Source organism: Lithobates pipiens, unplaced genomic scaffold (genome assembly GCF_037356315.1).
Source record: "Lithobates pipiens isolate NorthernLeopardFrog02 unplaced genomic scaffold, aLitPip1_a1.2 Scaffold_30, whole genome shotgun sequence".
Classification (NCBI taxonomy): Eukaryota; Metazoa; Chordata; class Amphibia; order Anura; family Ranidae; genus Lithobates; species Lithobates pipiens.
The window spans coordinates 104,424,157-104,442,076 of NW_027507791.1; the positions used below are offsets into that span (position 1 = coordinate 104,424,157).

The window sequence follows — 17,920 nt, forward strand, 5'->3', positions numbered from 1 at the left end:
TTGGTCCGACCGTGTGTATGCAACAGTTTCGGACACAATCCGTCGGACAAAATCTGTCGGACAAAATCCAACGGATTTGGTTGGCAGAATGAGTGTGTACAGGGGCTTAGACTACATATGAGGTCTAACCTGCACCCCCTCCCCTCCTGTTGCAGCTGGTCCAATGAAAACAGCTAGAAAGGAGACGGATGATTCATAATGTTATAAACCAGCTGTCTCTCCCCTAGCTGTTGCTGTGATTGGCTGCTGCAGGAGCAAAGGAGGGGCAGTTCAGACCTCATAAGAAGACATAGAAAGCACCTATCAACATGTACATTGTCCCATTGGACAGAACAGAAAATAACAATGATGATAGATCTTCTTTAACTTCAATCTGTAGAATGGGCTCCTTCCAAAAATATAAAGGTATGTTAGACATGCCTGCACATTAGACTGCTCTCCTTCAGCCCTGTCAGCAACATACAGGTTATTGATCATCCACTGCTGCCATTGTCTCCAATGCTTATTCTTGGTGTCTTCCATCTTTTAACAATGGGATGCCACTAAATGATGTAGCTTCTGCGTATGCATGCTAGACCTACATTATCCTGGTGACCGGATCCATTCTCATTTAACAAATTCTGGGAGTGGATGAGTGTAAACTGTATTGCACATGCCCCATAGGTAGTGTTCACTCAAAAAATATCCTGGAAAAAATGGAAAGGAATTTTTTGGTAGAGGAGACTTTAAAAAAAACTCTTACTAGATTTATTTTTTTGAGTTTAATTCTATGCTAACACTTATTAATAACGTTAATTTAAAAAGCTTGTTTTTCATGTATATAACAAAATAATAAAAAGCACTATATATTCCTTTTAATGCCACCTTGTCAACACAGACATATTGACATGGATTTTGTCATGTCTCGGTAACTGATCAGTCAGAATTTAACAAAAAATTAACTCCGATTTGTTGTCTTTCAGAGCTCTCCTTCCGTGTCTGGATGTGTGGCGGTAGCCTAGAGATTGTACCTTGCAGCCGCGTTGGACATGTTTTCCGGAAGCGACACCCATATGACTTTCCTGATGGCAATGCTTTAACCTACATCAAGTATGTAGTAACAAATAATTTCTGTTTCTGAATACAGTACATGTAGAGAATGTTCGCAATATTCAATAAGTCAGACTGGCAGTGTTAATTTAGTCGCCGAAAAAATTCTTGCTGACAAAATTAATACTAATCTAGTTGACTAAAATGTGACTAAAAAAATCCAGATGACTAAAACTAAAATGGAATTTTAGTAAAAAGAATATGACTAAAACTAAATAGAAATTTGATGTCAAAATTAACACTGGTTATATACTGTATATCACAATGGCTAAATCTGTGTCTGTAGTGCATGTTCAAACATTAATACCATAAATCAATGTTTCTCAACTCCAGTCCCCAACAGGTCATGTTTTCAGGATTTCCCTCAGATGAAATGCCTGTGGTAATTACTAAGGCAGTGAGACTGATCAAATCACCTGTGCAAAATAATGGAAAGCCTGAAAACATGACCCGTTGGGGGTACTTGAGGACTGGAGTTAAGAAACATTGCCATAAATAATAACATGTTATTAGATTTTTACTTCAGGAGTGTGTAATGAGTTTGGAAATTCTAGAAATGCTTAACCGGTTCCCGACCGGTGCATGCCGATGTACGTCAGCAGAATGGCATGGTTGGGCAAATGGGCGTACCTGTACATCCTTTTAAATTTGCCACTGTGCCATCACGTGCTCGCCGGCCGGGACCTCCGTGAGTCGTGTTGGATACCCGCAATTGTCTCACGGGGAGGAAGAACGGGGAGATGCTAATGTAAACAAGCATCTCCCTGTTCTGCCTAGTAACAGTATCACTGATCTCTGCTCCCTGTGTTCGGGAGCAGAGATCAGTGACATGACACATGTAGCTACACCCCCCACAGTTAGAAACACTCCCCAGGACAAACTTAACCCTTACCCTGTCCCCTAGTGGTTAATCCCTTCACTGCCAGTGTCATTTACACAGAAATAAATTTGTATAGCACTGATTGCTGTATAAATGACAATGGTCCCAAAAATGTGTCAAAAATGTCCAATGTGTCCACCATAATGTCGCATTCACGATAAAAATCACTGATCGCCGCTATTACTAGTAAAAAATAATTAATAAAAATGTCATAAAACTATCCCCTATTTTGTAAACGCTATAACTTTTGCGCAAACCAATCAATAAACGCTTATTGCATTTTTTTTTTTTTTTTTTTTAACAAAAATATGTAGAAGAATACGTATCGGCCTAAACTGAGGAAAAAAATGTTTTTTAATATATTTTTGGGGGATATTTATTATAGCAAAATGTAAAAAATTAATGTTTTTTTTTTTTTAAATTGTCGCTCTTTTTTTGTTTATAGCGCAAAAAATAAAAACTGCAGAGGTGACAAATACCACCAAAAGAAAGCTCTATTTGTGGGAAAAAAAGGATGTCAATTTTGTTTGGGAGTGACGTCGCAGTTAAAGCGACGCAGCGCCGAATCGCAAAAAGTGCTCTGGTCAGAAAGGGGGTAAAATCTTCCAGGGCTAAAGCGGTTAAAGAGGACCCCCCCCAAAAAAATAATTAAAAGTCAGCAGCTACAAATACTGTAGCTGCTGACTTTTACTAACAAGGCACTTATCTGTTCAGGCATCCAGTGGTATCCTCACCCATGCCAATTCTTGAATCAGCTCTCGGGTGCTGGTGCCGCCATCTTGGCTAAGTAGAAGCCGACAGTGAAGCATTGCGGCTTCACTGCCAATTTCCTACTGCCCATGCACAAAACACTCTGCACTTTCTTAGTGGGCCAGCTGTGGGGGGGGAAAGAGGGGGCCGAAATTCTTGCTCACTTCACCGCGGCGAACTGAGGTGAAAGTAGGAGCGGGTACCTGTCAAAATCAGGTACCTGCTTCCCCCCCAAAAAGGTGCCAAATGTGGCAGTGAAGGGGTGGAGGAGGCAGAAAAGAGGAGCTTCTCCTTTTGAGTGGAGCTCCTCTATAAATAATGCATTACTATCTAACTAAACCCATTAGATTTTATTCAACTAAAATGAGTTCAGTCGACTAAAATGTACTGGAGATTTTAGCTGACTACTATACAACTAAAACTAAAACAATAAAAATTATTAAATACAACTAAAACCAAAATGGCATTTTAGCCAAAAGACTATGCCTAAAACTAAATTGAAATTTGAAGTCAAAATTATCATTGCAGACTAGCATTAGAGGAGAACCTGTATGAACCAGAAAGCCAGATTATAGAAGGGCAGTTGTATCCCAGGGGATCTGTGGGTGTATGAAGTCTAGCGGGCTGTATGGTTTTATGTCCTGTTTGAATAAAACTGCAGTGTAATAAAATTTCACTGCAAAGTTTTTATATCTTGAAATGTATGTTTGCCAACATTTTACAGAACAAAAAGTGGTGCCAGTTTCTAAACTTTAATACTTTTATTGGATTCGGCAAAGTGTTGTCATACATGTTTGGGGAAACATGCTTCATATGCCATGGCTACTTTTTACACCAAGTTTAATGTAACAAAAATGGAAATTGAAGCGCCACACCACTGCTAAGAGATCCAGATACAACTTCCAATAAAAGTCAGAAGGACAATCCAAAAGGTAGTCAACGCCAGTTTTTAGGGTTCAAAAGCGCCCTCTTCATCAGGGCTTGATGTCAACAATGTGAATAGATTAGAAGTGAATTTGCACCTTTAATGTTATTTTTTTCCGGTGTGATTGCAAGCACAGGCCTTGTCATCAGCTAGTTTAACTGTCAAACATCAATACATGAAAATAACAATATCAGTGAGATAACCATACGGGTTCAGCTATATGTTTACACTTTCCTCAACTGTTTTACACCAGTTATTATGTTCCTCCTGACAAATATCCAATAGTGTAAAAAATGTGGGCCTTGAGATCGGTTAATCATCAAGGTTGAATTCTAGTCGTCTTTCTCAAATTTTCCATTATATTTCTTTCACCACAATAAATAACTATTTTATTTCCAGTGAAGAATATTTAGCAAATGCACTTTCTAGAGATATTCTGAAAACCAGAGCCCTATAGAAATCAATCAGCCTTGCAGATTTTGTAAATGTAATGTAAGATTAGATGATCTACATAGGATTTTAAGGTAGATTACAAGGATATATAACAAAAACCTATGAAAAACATTTTTCATATTTTGCTTATATTTTTTGTATTTAGCAAATAGGATATAAATGTATGCATAGAACTAGTTATTCGCCAATTGTGATAACTAAAAATAGTAATATTGTTCTTGGGCGCATACTGCCCTAAATGTACTGTAAGTAACGATTGGTGTACTGTCCGCCGTGTCCAGCCCCGTCAAGTCTCAGCTATTTTCGGCCTCTCATAGAGTTTCACAGACTGCCGGAAGTGGGACTGGACGTTCCTTCCTTTCATAGCCAAATGCCAGAACCTCATGCATTGAGGCTAAGCAACCAGTGTGCATGGGGCCGTGAAATACAGTAGAGTATTGTATTCTTTCCCACGGTGACAGCTGAGAGTGATGAAGACAAGTGTAGATGAAAGTTGAAGATAAACATGGAATCATATGATTTTTAATGTATAGCATATGTTAAAAACTGTGCATTATGTAAAAAAAAAATGGAGAAGGTTTTTTTTTACATTGCAACAGATAATGAACAATGTAAAATGGCACACTGAATGCAACACAGAGCATTTTGATATATGGAATCCTGTACGACTAAGCTTCATTTAGGTGTCCTCGTTTATCAAAGTGTTCTTGTAAGACCTGTCTGCATCTCCCAGCAACCAATCAGCTTCAAGCCTGCACTGGAAAATGAAATTTCTACAGTGAAACTGTGGGTCTGCTTTGTTGCTTTGGGGCAATACTGACCTTATAGAGGACAATCTGATCAATAAGGATCCATTGAATAGAGATGAGCAACTCAATCAACAGGCAATGATGGAGTGTTCTAGTAAATTGAATCTGAAAGTTTTTACTTCAGATATTATGTAGTATTCAGATTTTGGGAAAACTGTAATGAGAAAAATATGAAGGTTGCCATTGCTAACCTTCTTCTGAAAACACTCATATAGTCCTACTCGTAATTTGTTAGTGACTTATGCCGTGTACACATGGTCGGAATTTCGGCCAGCAAAAGACAGATGAGAGCTTTTTGTCGGAAAATGCGTCCGTGTGTATGCTCTATCGGAATTTTGCTGGCCGAATTTCCGCCAGCAAAAGGTTGAGAGCAGGTTCTCTTAATCTTTTCTCTCAATTCCGATCATGTGTGTGCAATTCCGATGTGCAAAAACTCAAGCATGCTCAGATTCAGCTACGAGATAGAAACTATTGGCTACTGGCTATTGAACTTTCTTTTTCTAGTCCCGTCATACGTGTTGTACGTCACCACGTTCTTGATGGTCGGAATTTGGTGTGACCGTGTGTATGCAAGACAGCTTGAGTGAAATCCCGTTCGAATTCCGTCGGGAAAAGCATCAGAACTTTTTCCAACCAAAATTCCAATAGTGTGTACGCGGCATTAGAAATTATTAAAGCCACTGGATCAACATGACAAGCCAGGGAGCTAGTACTGCTATAAGAAGAGGTCAGCAGTGGCGACATCCATACTTTCTCAGCACAGGTATTTTTAGGGCACATTTTAACTTCATTTTCAGTGGGCTCTTAACATGCATATATGAGCCTAAAAATGCACTGTTTTTTTTCCCAGCGCACTGCAAGGTTGCACATCTGTTTCTTATTGCATGTGCTGCAGTATACTGAGGACTGAGCTAAAATCAGTCTCAAAGAATGTAAATTGACTGTGGGGGGTGTGGCGACCGAGCGCTGAGATGGACGCCTGAGTCTGCTCGTCCACCGGAGAGATCCGCATCCATCCGAGCACACTGGCACATCCCGTAACTGCACAAGCCACGATCGTGTTGCCGATCATCGTGGGGATGTCTGCGGAGAAAGAACACACCGCAACTGCAAAAACTGAAAGAATTCTTCTCAGTAAAATCTCGCGATCTGCCACAAGATGGCGGCAGCGCGCACACACAGCAACCAGCTCACCAGGCCGCAAGGCGCAGTGAAGGCCGGGAGGGCCAGAGCGTGCCATCCACACCATTAGGCGGACAGAGCAAGTCCTCCTCTGACACATCAAGCCCTTCAACCCGGAGCCCGGCCAAGTCAAAACCACGGATGAGCTTCCCGGATGACAGCCATGAGATGGAGGTAAGCGGACAACAGCGTAACCTGCCGCGGATAGGCCTGTGTCAGACACTATGCTGAAGGTGATGTTGCTTTCTCTCAGATCTGCCTTACACACTGACATGGTGCAAGAGATTAACCTTTGCTGCTCTGAAGTACAAGCTATGGGGAATAGGGTGGACAGAATAGAGCATCAGCTGGAGGAACATGCGGCCTCATACAATATAATGGTGGAAGCACATGGGGCCCAAGGGGAGGAAATCGCATGGCTGAAAGACAAGGTCGCAGACCTTGAGGACAGATCCAGGTGTAACAATTTAAAGTTGAGCAGTATCCCTGAATCGATCCCCACATCGCAACTTTTACAATATGCCCAAACACTGTTTTCCACTCTGGTGCCAGACTTGACTGCACAAGATTTGATCATAGACAGAATCCACAGGATTCCTAAGCCCTCCTTCCTCCCAGAAGGAACTCCAAGAGACACGTTACTGAGAATACATTTCTTTCATGTAAAAGAACGCATCCTCCAGGCAGCACGTGGTTCTGACACTCTGCCCTCACAATATGCTGATATACAACTGTTGCCGGACCTATCTAGACATACCCTGGAGAGGAGGCGCAATTTGGCAACCGTAACGAAAGCCTTGAGAAATCATAAAATTCTCCATAAATGGAAGTATCCAGCTATGCTGGTTATGACACACAACGGCGTTACGAAAACCGTTACAAAGAATGCAAATTGACTGTATACAGCCCTGGTGCCCAACCTACAGCCAAATGTCCCTCTTTGGTACTTTGAATGGGGCATTTATTTGTTGGCGGAAGTAAACTCATCCATAAAACAGTTTCCCTCGCATTGGTTGTGCTCTCAACCAAGCTCTCAAACCATCCAATGCCTGGTGTCTAAATTGATCACATTTGCAGCATCATGGTAATTGTAAATTGAAGAGAAGCAAAGATGGCAGCTTCCTTGGCTGAAAACGATACTTATACTTTAAGGGGTAATGGCAGTGGGCTCCACTAAGCTAATTTTGCATGCCTCCAGCCTCTCCCTTCCATCTGCATCGTGCCTTAAGTTTCCAACCACTCCTGTAGCGTGTCTTTAATCTCTGACTATCATTTTATCTCAGTATATTCAGTCTATTACAATCCTCTCTTGGATTACACTTACTGAACAAAATATGTGGCCCTTTGGCAAAGTTATGGCCCACACGCACAACCAGAAAATCGTATGAAAAATACAGCTTTCAAACGATAATCTCATCATTAGTACACATCTTTCAAGAGCCGATCATGACAGTTCATCCGACATTATCTGATGGGACAAGGATGAAAATTTGTCTTATACAATAACAGATCATGCGATTTTCGTTTAACCACTTAACAGCAGGTTGGCTCTCCTGCGTGAACCACCATCATTGTATGTCGGCTTGAGCAGGCGCAGCTGTGGGTGGTGGTGTGCTCTCGTGGCCACTGCGGGAGTGTGCCCACGGGTTGGGAGGTCTCATTGTCTCAATACAGAGGTAGAATGGGGATCTGCCTTTGTAAACAAGGCAGATTCCCATTCTGACAGGGGACATGACAGAGATCTACTGTCCCCAGTGATCGGGAACAGTGATCTCTGTTATGTCCCAGTAAGCCCACCCCCCTACAGTTAGAACACACACTGAGGGTACACACGTAACCCCTTGATCGCCCCCTGGTGTTTTCCCCTTCCCAGCCAGTGTCATTTTTACATTGATCAGTGCATTTTTATAGCATTTTTATATGGTCCCCAAAAAGTGTAATTTGGGGTCAGAGTTGTCCTCCTCAATGTCGCAGTCCTGCTAAAAATCACAGATCACCACCATAACCAGTAAAAACAATAAAAAAGAAATAAAAGACCCTAGTTTGAGTTTAGAGACGTGATAACTTTTGCGCAAACCAATCAATATACGCCTATTCCGATTTTTTTTTTACTAAAAATATGTAGAATATATATCGGCCTAAACTTTTTTATATTTTTTGGGTATATGTATTATAGCAAAAAGTTAAAAAAATTATTTAGTTTTTTTTTTCAAAATTGTGACTCTTTGTTTATAGCGCAAAAAATCAAAACCGCAGAGGTGATCGAATACCAAAATAAATCTCTATTTGTGGGCAAAAAAGGATGTAATTTTGTCTGGGTACAGTGTCACACGTCCGGTCAATTGTCAGTTGAAGCAGCGTAGTGCCGTATCGTAAAAAATGCCCTGGTCATTAAGGGTTCAAATCCTTGCGGGCCTTAAGTAGTTAATCAGTACAGTTGTCATTTAAAAATACAATGCAAATACACTACAACACATTACATCACTTCCGAAATTTTATTCTGTCATACGAGAATTTTCATCACTTTAGTAAACTTTTCATTTTCGATATGAGATTAGCATGCAAAAAAACTGTCGATCATTCGTACGATTATCTCATCGTATGTACCAGGCATTAGGGGCTGCATCTGAGACCACCTATACCTAATAAATTGACAACCACTGGTATAAACTGTAATTTTACAGAAAACAGCAAAATAACAATTGGAATAAAAAAGTACTTTATTCTCATTCAGATTAGAAAAGAGTAGACTGTTTATTCAAAAGTACAGAATGATCACAGACAAGCAGGATGGAACAAACTGCACATGAAATATGATCAGCTACATGTATTATGAGACATGGCAAACACAGGTGTACAGAATTTCCATTTATCTTTAATAAACATGAGAATAAAGTCAGTAGATGAGATGCAATTCTAATTAAAGAGCCCTTTAAGGCCTGTTTTACACGGACATCAGCTTGTATATGAGTAGTGTGGAATAGCAAGCTTTGACAAAGCATTTGCAGAGCTTTCAGTGTGCTTTGTTGAAGCTTTTAAAGTGCAGCTCAACTCCAGTTTCTAAATGTTAAACACAGAACCTAATGGGAGTGTTGATTGCCACTTTAAGCAAGCGGCTAGCAGGATTCAGCAGGCTTTCAACAAGCTTCAAAAAGTTCTGAAGCCTGCTAGCAGATAGCTTAACTACCTCCCGTCCACTGTATAGGCAAATGACGGTGGGCAGCATCCTCTCTCGTTCTGGGACGATGTCATATGACATCGCCGCAGTCTCACTGAGCTTGCAGCGATCGCAGGCATGCTGTGTCCCTGGGACACAGAGCGACCCCAATATCAGTAAAGAGCCAATGATGTGGCGCTCATGTGATTAGCTGTATCCAATCACAGCTGATTACATGTAAACTGAGCCGATCAGTGGCATCTCCTCACAGGGGAGACTGTACAGGTAATCATTAGTGCCCTGATTATCAGTGTAGCCCCATCAGTGCCCAACAGTGATGCTAGTCAGTGCCCAGAAGTGATGCCAATCTGTGCCCAGAAGTGATGCCAATTTGTGCCCATTAGTGATGCCAATCAGTGCCCATCAGTGCTGCCTATCCATGTCATCTATCATTGCCCATAAATGGTACCTATCAGTGATCTTTTTTTGTTTTGTTTTTAGCACAAAAAGAAAACCCCAGTGGGGATTAACTACTTTAATACCAGGCACTTTCGCACCTTCCTGCCTAGGCCAATTTTTTATTAGCTTTCAGCCCTGTCACTTTTTAAATGACAATTGCACGGTCATGCTATACTGTACCCAAACTAAATTTTTATCATTTTATTCCCAGAAATAGAGCTTTCTTTTGGTGGTATTTTAACATCACTGCAGTTTTTATTTTTTGTTAAGCGTATAAAAAAAGACCGAAAATGTTAAAAAAAAAAATCTTTGTTTTTGTTAGAAAATGTTGTAAATAAGTAAGTTTTCTCCTTCACTGATGGGCACTGATAAGGCGGCACCGATGAGGTGACACCAATGAGATGGTACTGATGAGGTGGCACTGACGATGGGCACTGATAGGCAGCACTTATGGGCACTGATAGGTGGCACTGATAAGCAGCACTGATGGGCATTGATAGGGGCACTCATAGGTGGCACTGGTGGGCACTGATGGGCAGTGATAGGCGACACTGGCCACTGAAAGGCTGCACTGATGGGTACTTATGTATGGCACTGATAGACTGCATTGCTGGACACTGATAGGCAGCACTGATAGGTGGCACTAAAAGGCGGCACTGATAGATTTCATTGATAGGCATCACTGGTGGCACTGGCAGGCACTTTTCATTGGCACTGATTGGCAGCTGCCTGGGCACTGATTGGCATATGCCTGGTGGTCTAGGGTGGCATACCTGGTGGTCCTGTGTGGTGGCCATCCCTGGTGGTCTTGGCGGCATCCTGGTGGTCCTGGACGGGCAACCGAGGGGGGCTGCTCTGATAAACTATGAACGCAGACCCCCGATGTCAGGAGAGCAGCCGATCGGCTCTCCTCTACCCTACTCTGTCAGATGTGAGTGAGGAAAAGCCGATAAACGGTTCTTCCTTTTTACATCGTGATCAGCTGTGATTGGACACGGCTGGTCTCCTTCAGAGACTCTTTACCTAGATCCGAGTTGCAGCATGTCAGAGTGAAAGGCCGCAACAACGATCGCCACAATGCGTGCCCCCACTGGTGTGCCGGTAGTTATCCTGATGGACATCATATGACGCCCAGTCAGGATAACTGAACCACCACCCGGCCATCATTCTGTTATAGGCCAGGCGGGAAGTGGTTAAATACCACCGAAAGAGAGCTCTATTTGTGTGAAAAAAAATGATAAAAGTTTAATTTGGGTACAGTGTTGCATGACCACACAATTGTCATTCAAAGTGAGACAGCGCTGAAAGCGGAAAATTGGCCTGGGCAGAAAGGGGATAAAAGTGGCCAGTACTAAAGTGGTTAAAGTGGCAAACAGCACTCCCATTAGGATCTGTGTTCAACATTTACAAACTGGAACTGAATGGTACTTTAACCACTTGCTGACCTCCTACTGCAGTACTGCGGCAGGTCGGCTCTATTGCGCTAAACGACGTACCTGTACATAATTTCATGCAATAGTGGGGATGGCAATTCGCAGGACCCACAGACACGATGTCCGCCGGCCACCCGCAATCGTTCCAGGGAGAGGCAGAACGGTGATCTGCCTATGTAAACAAGTCAGATCGCCGTTCTAACAGGGGAGAAGATCGAAATCTCGTGTTCCTGCTAAGCAGGAACACCGATCTCTGTCTTCACCCAGTCAGAACAATCCCCACCTAGTTAACAAGCACTCCCTAGGGACATATTTAACCCTTTGATCGCCCCTGATGTTAACCCCTTCTCTGCCAGTGTCATTAGTATAGTAACAGTGCATATTTTTAGCACTGCTCACTGTATTAGTGTCAATGGTCTCCAAAAAAGTGTCAAAATTGTCAGTTAGGTGTCCGATTTCTCCGCCGCAATGTCGCAGTCATGTTAAATATCGCTAATCACCGCCATTACTAGTAAATAAAAAAATAAATAAAGATTTCATAAAAATATCCCATCATTTGTAGATGCTATAACTTTTTCACAAACCAATCAATATACGCTTATTGGGATTTTTTTAACCAAAAATATGTAGCTGAATACATATTGGCTTAAATTGATTAGGAAATTAGATTTTTTAATTTTTTTTATTGAATATGTATTATAGCAAAAAGTTAAAAAAAAATGTTTTTTTTCAAAATTGTGGGTCTTTTTTTGTTTATAGCACGAAAAAAAAACACGGAGGTGAACAAATACCACCAAAAGAAAGCTCTATTTTTGGGAAAAAAAGGACATCAATTTTATTTGGGTACAACGTCGCAGGACCTCGCAATTTTCAGTTAAAAAAACGCAGTGCTGTATCGCAAAAAATGCCCTGGTCATTAAGGGGGTAAAAACCTCCAGGGCTGAATTGGTTAAAAGCTTTGTCTTTTCTTGCTGTACACACTGCTTTTATACAAGCTGAAGCCCGTGTGAAACAGGCCCTAAACTTAAATCACAATCTGGTTTATGGGGGGTTAATCCATTCCCGCCGAGCGTACGCAAATGTGCGTACTCGGCTTTCGGGGGCTATACCGTGATGATGCCCGCAGCTGCAGGCATCATCCTGGTACTGTTGTCTAGAGCAAGCGATCGGCTTTCCAGGTAATACAATTGATGCGGCTAAAAGCCGCTCGGCTTTTATACCAGAGGAGCGGGAGGGGACGTCCTCTTTCCGGGCCTCCCGTTCCACCGGAAGGCCCAATCGAACATCCACCGATTCCAGCGGCTAGTGACAGACTGTAACGAACGTCACTTCCGGTTTACAAGGCTGCCAATGGCGTCGGATTTAAAAAAATATACGGTATTCTGATACACCGTTTTCAGTGATATGAATACTTTGAAGTGCAAAGGAGGGATTGGAGGTCTTTTAGATCCCCTAATCCCTACATAAAGAGTACCTGTCACCACCTATTACTGTCACAAGGGATGTTTACATTCCTTGTGACAGCAATAAAAATGATCACATTTTTTTTTTTAAAACACAATTTAATAATATAAAAATAAATTTAATAAATAAGAAAAAAAAAATTTCAAAGCGCTCCCATCACCGCAAGTTCACACAGCAAAGAAAACACATACGGAAGTCGCGCCTGGATATGTAATCGGTGTTCAAATCACACATGTGAGGTATCGCTGTGATCATCATCATGTGTGTGCAATTATAAAGCGCGACGTGTTTGGTATTTATTTACCCGGTGTAACATCATCTTTCACGTTATATAAAAAAGTTGGGATAACTTAACTGTTTTTTTTTTTTTAATTAATGAAAGTGTCCCTTTTCCCAAAAAGTTGCGTTTAACTAGATGCTGACCGCCGACCGTCCAATGACGACCAGGCGGCGCACCTATTGTGTCATATGACGGCCTCCCATTTAAACAGGGAATGTTTCTTCGGTGGCAGCGTGTCACGGAGACACCGCTCGCCACCGAACGGGGTGAACAGCCATTGGTTATGGCTGTTTACCACGTGATCGGCCGTGATGAAGTCACGGCCGATCACACATGGTCACACCCCGGCTGTGCACGGTGCATGCGCGCGATCGCGAGCGCGCTGCGCGTGCACGGCGGTGGCGGCGTGTTCCCTGGGAACACTGCTTGTCACCGACGCTGGTAAACAGCCATTGGCCGGCTGTTTACCCACGTGATCGGCTGTGATCCTTTCACAGCCGATCACTAAAATGTAAACAAACCGCGGTAACGTGATGTTACCGGGTTATTCTCCTCCTCACACACCGATCGTGTGTGAGGAGGAGATTGCGGTAACATCTCGTTACCGCCTAGTGTACACCAATCACACTGATTGCCCCCCCCATTAAAGAGGACCTGTTACCACCCCTCATAGTACCTGTCAATCACAGTCCATCAGAGTACCTGTCACAGTCCATCAGAGTATTTGAGTATCTGTCCCAGCCCATCAGAGTACCCGAAGTACCTGTCCCAGCCCATCAGAGTACCCGAGTACCTGTCCCAGCCCATCAGAGTACCCGAGTACCTGTCACAGCCCATCAGAGTACCCGAGTACCTGTCACAGCACATCAGGGTACCCGAGTACCTGTCACGGTCCATCAGAGTACCTGTCACAGTCCATCGGGGTACCCGAATACCTGTCACGGCACATCAGGGTACCAGAGTACCTGTCACGGTCCATCAGAGTACCCGAGTACCTGTCACGGTCCATCAGAGTACCCGAGTACCTGTCACGGTCCATCAGAGTACCCGAGTACCTGTCACGGTCCATCAGAGTACCCGAGTACCTGTCACGGTCCATCAGAGTACCCGAGTACCTGTCACAGTCCATCAGAGTACCCGAGTACCCGTCACAGTCCATCATGGTACCCGAGTACCTGTCACAGTCCATCAGGGTACCCGAGTAGGCGAGTACCTGTCCCAGTCCATCTAAGTACCCGAGTACCTGTCACAGTTCATCTGAGTACCCGAGTACCTGTCACAGTTCATCTGAGTACCCGAGTACCTGTCACAGTTCATCTGAGTACCCGAGTACCTGTCACAGTTCATCTGAGTACCCGAGTACCTGTCACGGTCCATCAGAGTACCCAAGTACCTGTCACAGTCCATCAGAGTACCCGAGTACCCGTCACAGTCCATTATGGTACCCGAGTACCTGTCACAGTCCATCAGGGTACCCAAGTAGGCGAGTACCTGTCCCAGTCCATCTGAGTACCCGAGTACCTGTCACAGTTCATCTGAGTACCCGAGTACCTGTCACAGTTCATCTGAGTACCCGAGTACCTGTCACAGTTCATCTGAGTACCCGAGTACCTGTCACAGTTCATCTGAGTACCCGAGTACCTGTCACAGTTCATCTGAGTACCTGTCACAGTTCATCTCAGTACCCAAGTATCTGTCACAGTCCATATGAGTACCTGTCACTGCCCTTCAGAGTACCCAAATACCAGTCACCAAGCCAACAGAGTACCTGTCACCAGGCCATCAGAGTACCCCGAGTACCTGTCACCAGGCCATCAGAGTACCCCGAGTACCTGTCACCAGGCCATCAGAGTACCCGAGTACCTTTCACCAGGCCATCAGAGTACCTGTCACCAGGCCATCAGAGTACCCGAGTACCTGTCACCAGGCCATCAGAGTACCCGAGTACCTGTCACCAGGCCATCAGAGTACCCGAGTAGCTGTCACCAGGCCATCAGAGTACCCGAGTACCTATCTCCAGCCCATCAGAGTACCCGAGTACCTATTTGCAGCCCATGTCTCATAGAATATACGTTGGGGTGTTTGCTTTCCAAAATGGGGTCATTTTGTGGGTAATTTCACTGTCCTGGTGGTCCAGGACCTTCAAAAGTGTGATGGGTAGGAATGAAATGAGATGTGTCATTTATGCTCCTAGAACGCCTGAACGTACTACTTCAATGTTCGGCCTCTCTATGTGGCTAGGCTGTGTAAAAGTCCTACACATGTGGTATCGCCATACTCGGGAGGAGTAGCAGAATGTGTTGTGGGTTGTAATTTTTGCTATATACATGCTATGTGTTAGAAATATCTCATAAATTGACAATTTTGTGTAAAAAAAATGCGTTTTAATTTTTTTCCACATATTCCAAAAACTTCTGGAAAAAAAGTAACCATTCAAAAGACTCATTCTGCCTCACAGATTATATGTTGGGGTGTTTGCTTTCCAAAATGGGGTCATTTTATGGGAAATTCCATTGTCCTGGTACTCCAGGGCCTTCAAAAGTGTAATAGGTGGTTGAGAAATGAGATGCGTCATCTGAGTACCCGAGTACCTGTCACAGTTCATCTGAGTACCCGAGTACCTGTCACGGTCCATCAGAGTACCCGAGTACCTGTCACAGTCCATCAGAGTACCCGAGTACCCGTCACAGTCCATTATGGTACCCGAGTACCTGTCACAGTCCATCAGGGTACCCGAGTAGGCGAGTACCTGTCCCAGTCCATCTGAGTACCCGAGTACCTGTCCCAGTTCATCTGAGTACCCGAGTACCCGTCACAGTTCATCTGAGTACCCGAGTACCTGTCACAGTTCATCTGAGTACCCGAGTACCTGTCACAGTTCATCTGAGTACCCGAGTACCTGTCACAGTTCATCTGAGTACCTGTCACAGTTCATCTCAGTACCCAAGTATCTGTCACAGTCCATATGAGTACCTGTCACTGCCCTTCAGAGTACCCAAATACCAGTCACCAAGCCAACAGAGTACCTGTCACCAGGCCATCAGAGTACCCCGAGTACCTGTCACCAGGCCATCAGAGTACCCCGAGTACCTGTCACCAGGCCATCAGAGTACCCGAGTACCTTTCACCAGGCCATCAGAGTACCTGTCACCAGGCCATCAGAGTACCCGAGTACCTGTCACCAGGCCATCAGAGTACCCGAGTACCTGTCACCAGGCCATCAGAGTACCCGAGTACCTGTCACCAGGCCATCAGAGTACCCGAGTACCTATCTCCAGCCCATCAGAGTACCCGAGTACCTATTTGCAGCCCATGTCTCATAGAATATACGTTGGGGTGTTTGCTTTCCAAAATGGGGTCATTTTGTGGGTAATTTCACTGTCCTGGTGGTCCAGGACCTTCAAAGGTGTGATGGGTAGGAATGAAATGAGATGTGTCATTTATGCTCCTAGAACGCCTGAACGTACTACTTCAATGTTCGGCCTCTCTATGTGGCTAGGCTGTGTAAAAGTCCTACACATGTGGTATCGCCATACTCGGGAGGAGTAGCAGAATGTGTTGTGGGTTGTAATTTTTGCTATATACATGCTATGTGTTAGAAATATCTCATAAATTGACAATTTTGTGTAAAAAAAATGCGTTTTAATTTTTTTCCACATATTCCAAAAACTTCTGGAAAAAAAGTAACCATTCAAAAGACTCATTCTGCCTCACAGATTATATGTTGGGGTGTTTGCTTTCCAAAATGGGGTCATTTTATGGGAAATTCCATTGTCCTGGTACTCCAGGGCCTTCAAAAGTGTAATAGGTGGTTGAGAAATGAGATGCGTCATCTGAGTACCCGAGTACCTGTCACAGTTCATCTGAGTACCCGAGTACCTGTCACGGTCCATCAGAGTACCCGAGTACCTGTCACAGTCCATCAGAGTACCCGAGTACCCGTCACAGTCCATTATGGTACCCGAGTACCTGTCACAGTCCATCAGGGTACCCGAGTAGGCGAGTACCTGTCCCAGTCCATCTGAGTACCCGAGTACCTGTCACAGTTCATCTGAGTACCCGAGTACCCGTCACAGTTCATCTGAGTACCCGAGTACCTGTCACAGTTCATCTGAGTACCCGAGTACCTGTCACAGTTCATCTGAGTACCCGAGTACCTGTCACAGTTCATCTGAGTACCTGTCACAGTTCATCTCAGTACCCAAGTATCTGTCACAGTCCATATGAGTACCTGTCACTGCCCTTCAGAGTACCCAAATACCAGTCACCAAGCCAACAGAGTACCTGTCACCAGGCCATCAGAGTACCCCGAGTACCTGTCACCAGGCCATCAGAGTACCCCGAGTACCTGTCACCAGGCCATCAGAGTACCCGAGTACCTTTCACCAGGCCATCAGAGTACCTGTCACCAGGCCATCAGAGTACCCGAGTACCTGTCACCAGGCCATCAGAGTACCCGAGTACCTGTCACCAGGCCATCAGAGTACCCGAGTACCTGTCACCAGGCCATCAGAGTACCCGAGTACCTATCTCCAGCCCATCAGAGTACCCGAGTACCTATTTGCAGCCCATGTCTCATAGAATATACGTTGGGGTGTTTGCTTTCCAAAATGGGGTCATTTTGTGGGTAATTTCACTGTCCTGGTGGTCCAGGACCTTCAAAGGTGTGATGGGTAGGAATGAAATGAGATGTGTCATTTATGCTCCTAGAACGCCTGAACGTACTACTTCAATGTTCGGCCTCTCTATGTGGCTAGGCTGTGTAAAAGTCCTACACATGTGGTATCGCCATACTCGGGAGGAGTAGCAGAATGTGTTGTGGGTTGTAATTTTTGCTATATACATGCTATGTGTTAGAAATATCTCATAAATTGACAATTTTGTGTAAAAAAAATGCGTTTTAATTTTTTTCCACATATTCCAAAAACTTCTGGAAAAAAAGTAACCATTCAAAAGACTCATTATGCCTCACAGATTATATGTTGGGGTGTTTGCTTTCCAAAATGGGGTCATTTTATGGGAAATTCCATTGTCCTGGT

At 43.8% G+C, this 17,920-nt stretch overlaps 1 protein-coding gene across 1 annotated transcript in view; it reads left to right on the forward strand.

Annotated features, from left to right (window-relative positions):
• GALNT16 (polypeptide N-acetylgalactosaminyltransferase 16) overlaps positions 1 to 17,920 on the forward strand; it is a 286,276-nt gene that overhangs the window by 220,854 nt on the left and 47,502 nt on the right. Inside the window, exon 10 of the mRNA XM_077464723.1 lies at positions 963 to 1,089. Within this exon, the coding sequence (XP_077320849.1) occupies positions 963 to 1,089 (127 nt within the window). The remainder of the gene's footprint in view (positions 1 to 962; positions 1,090 to 17,920) is intronic.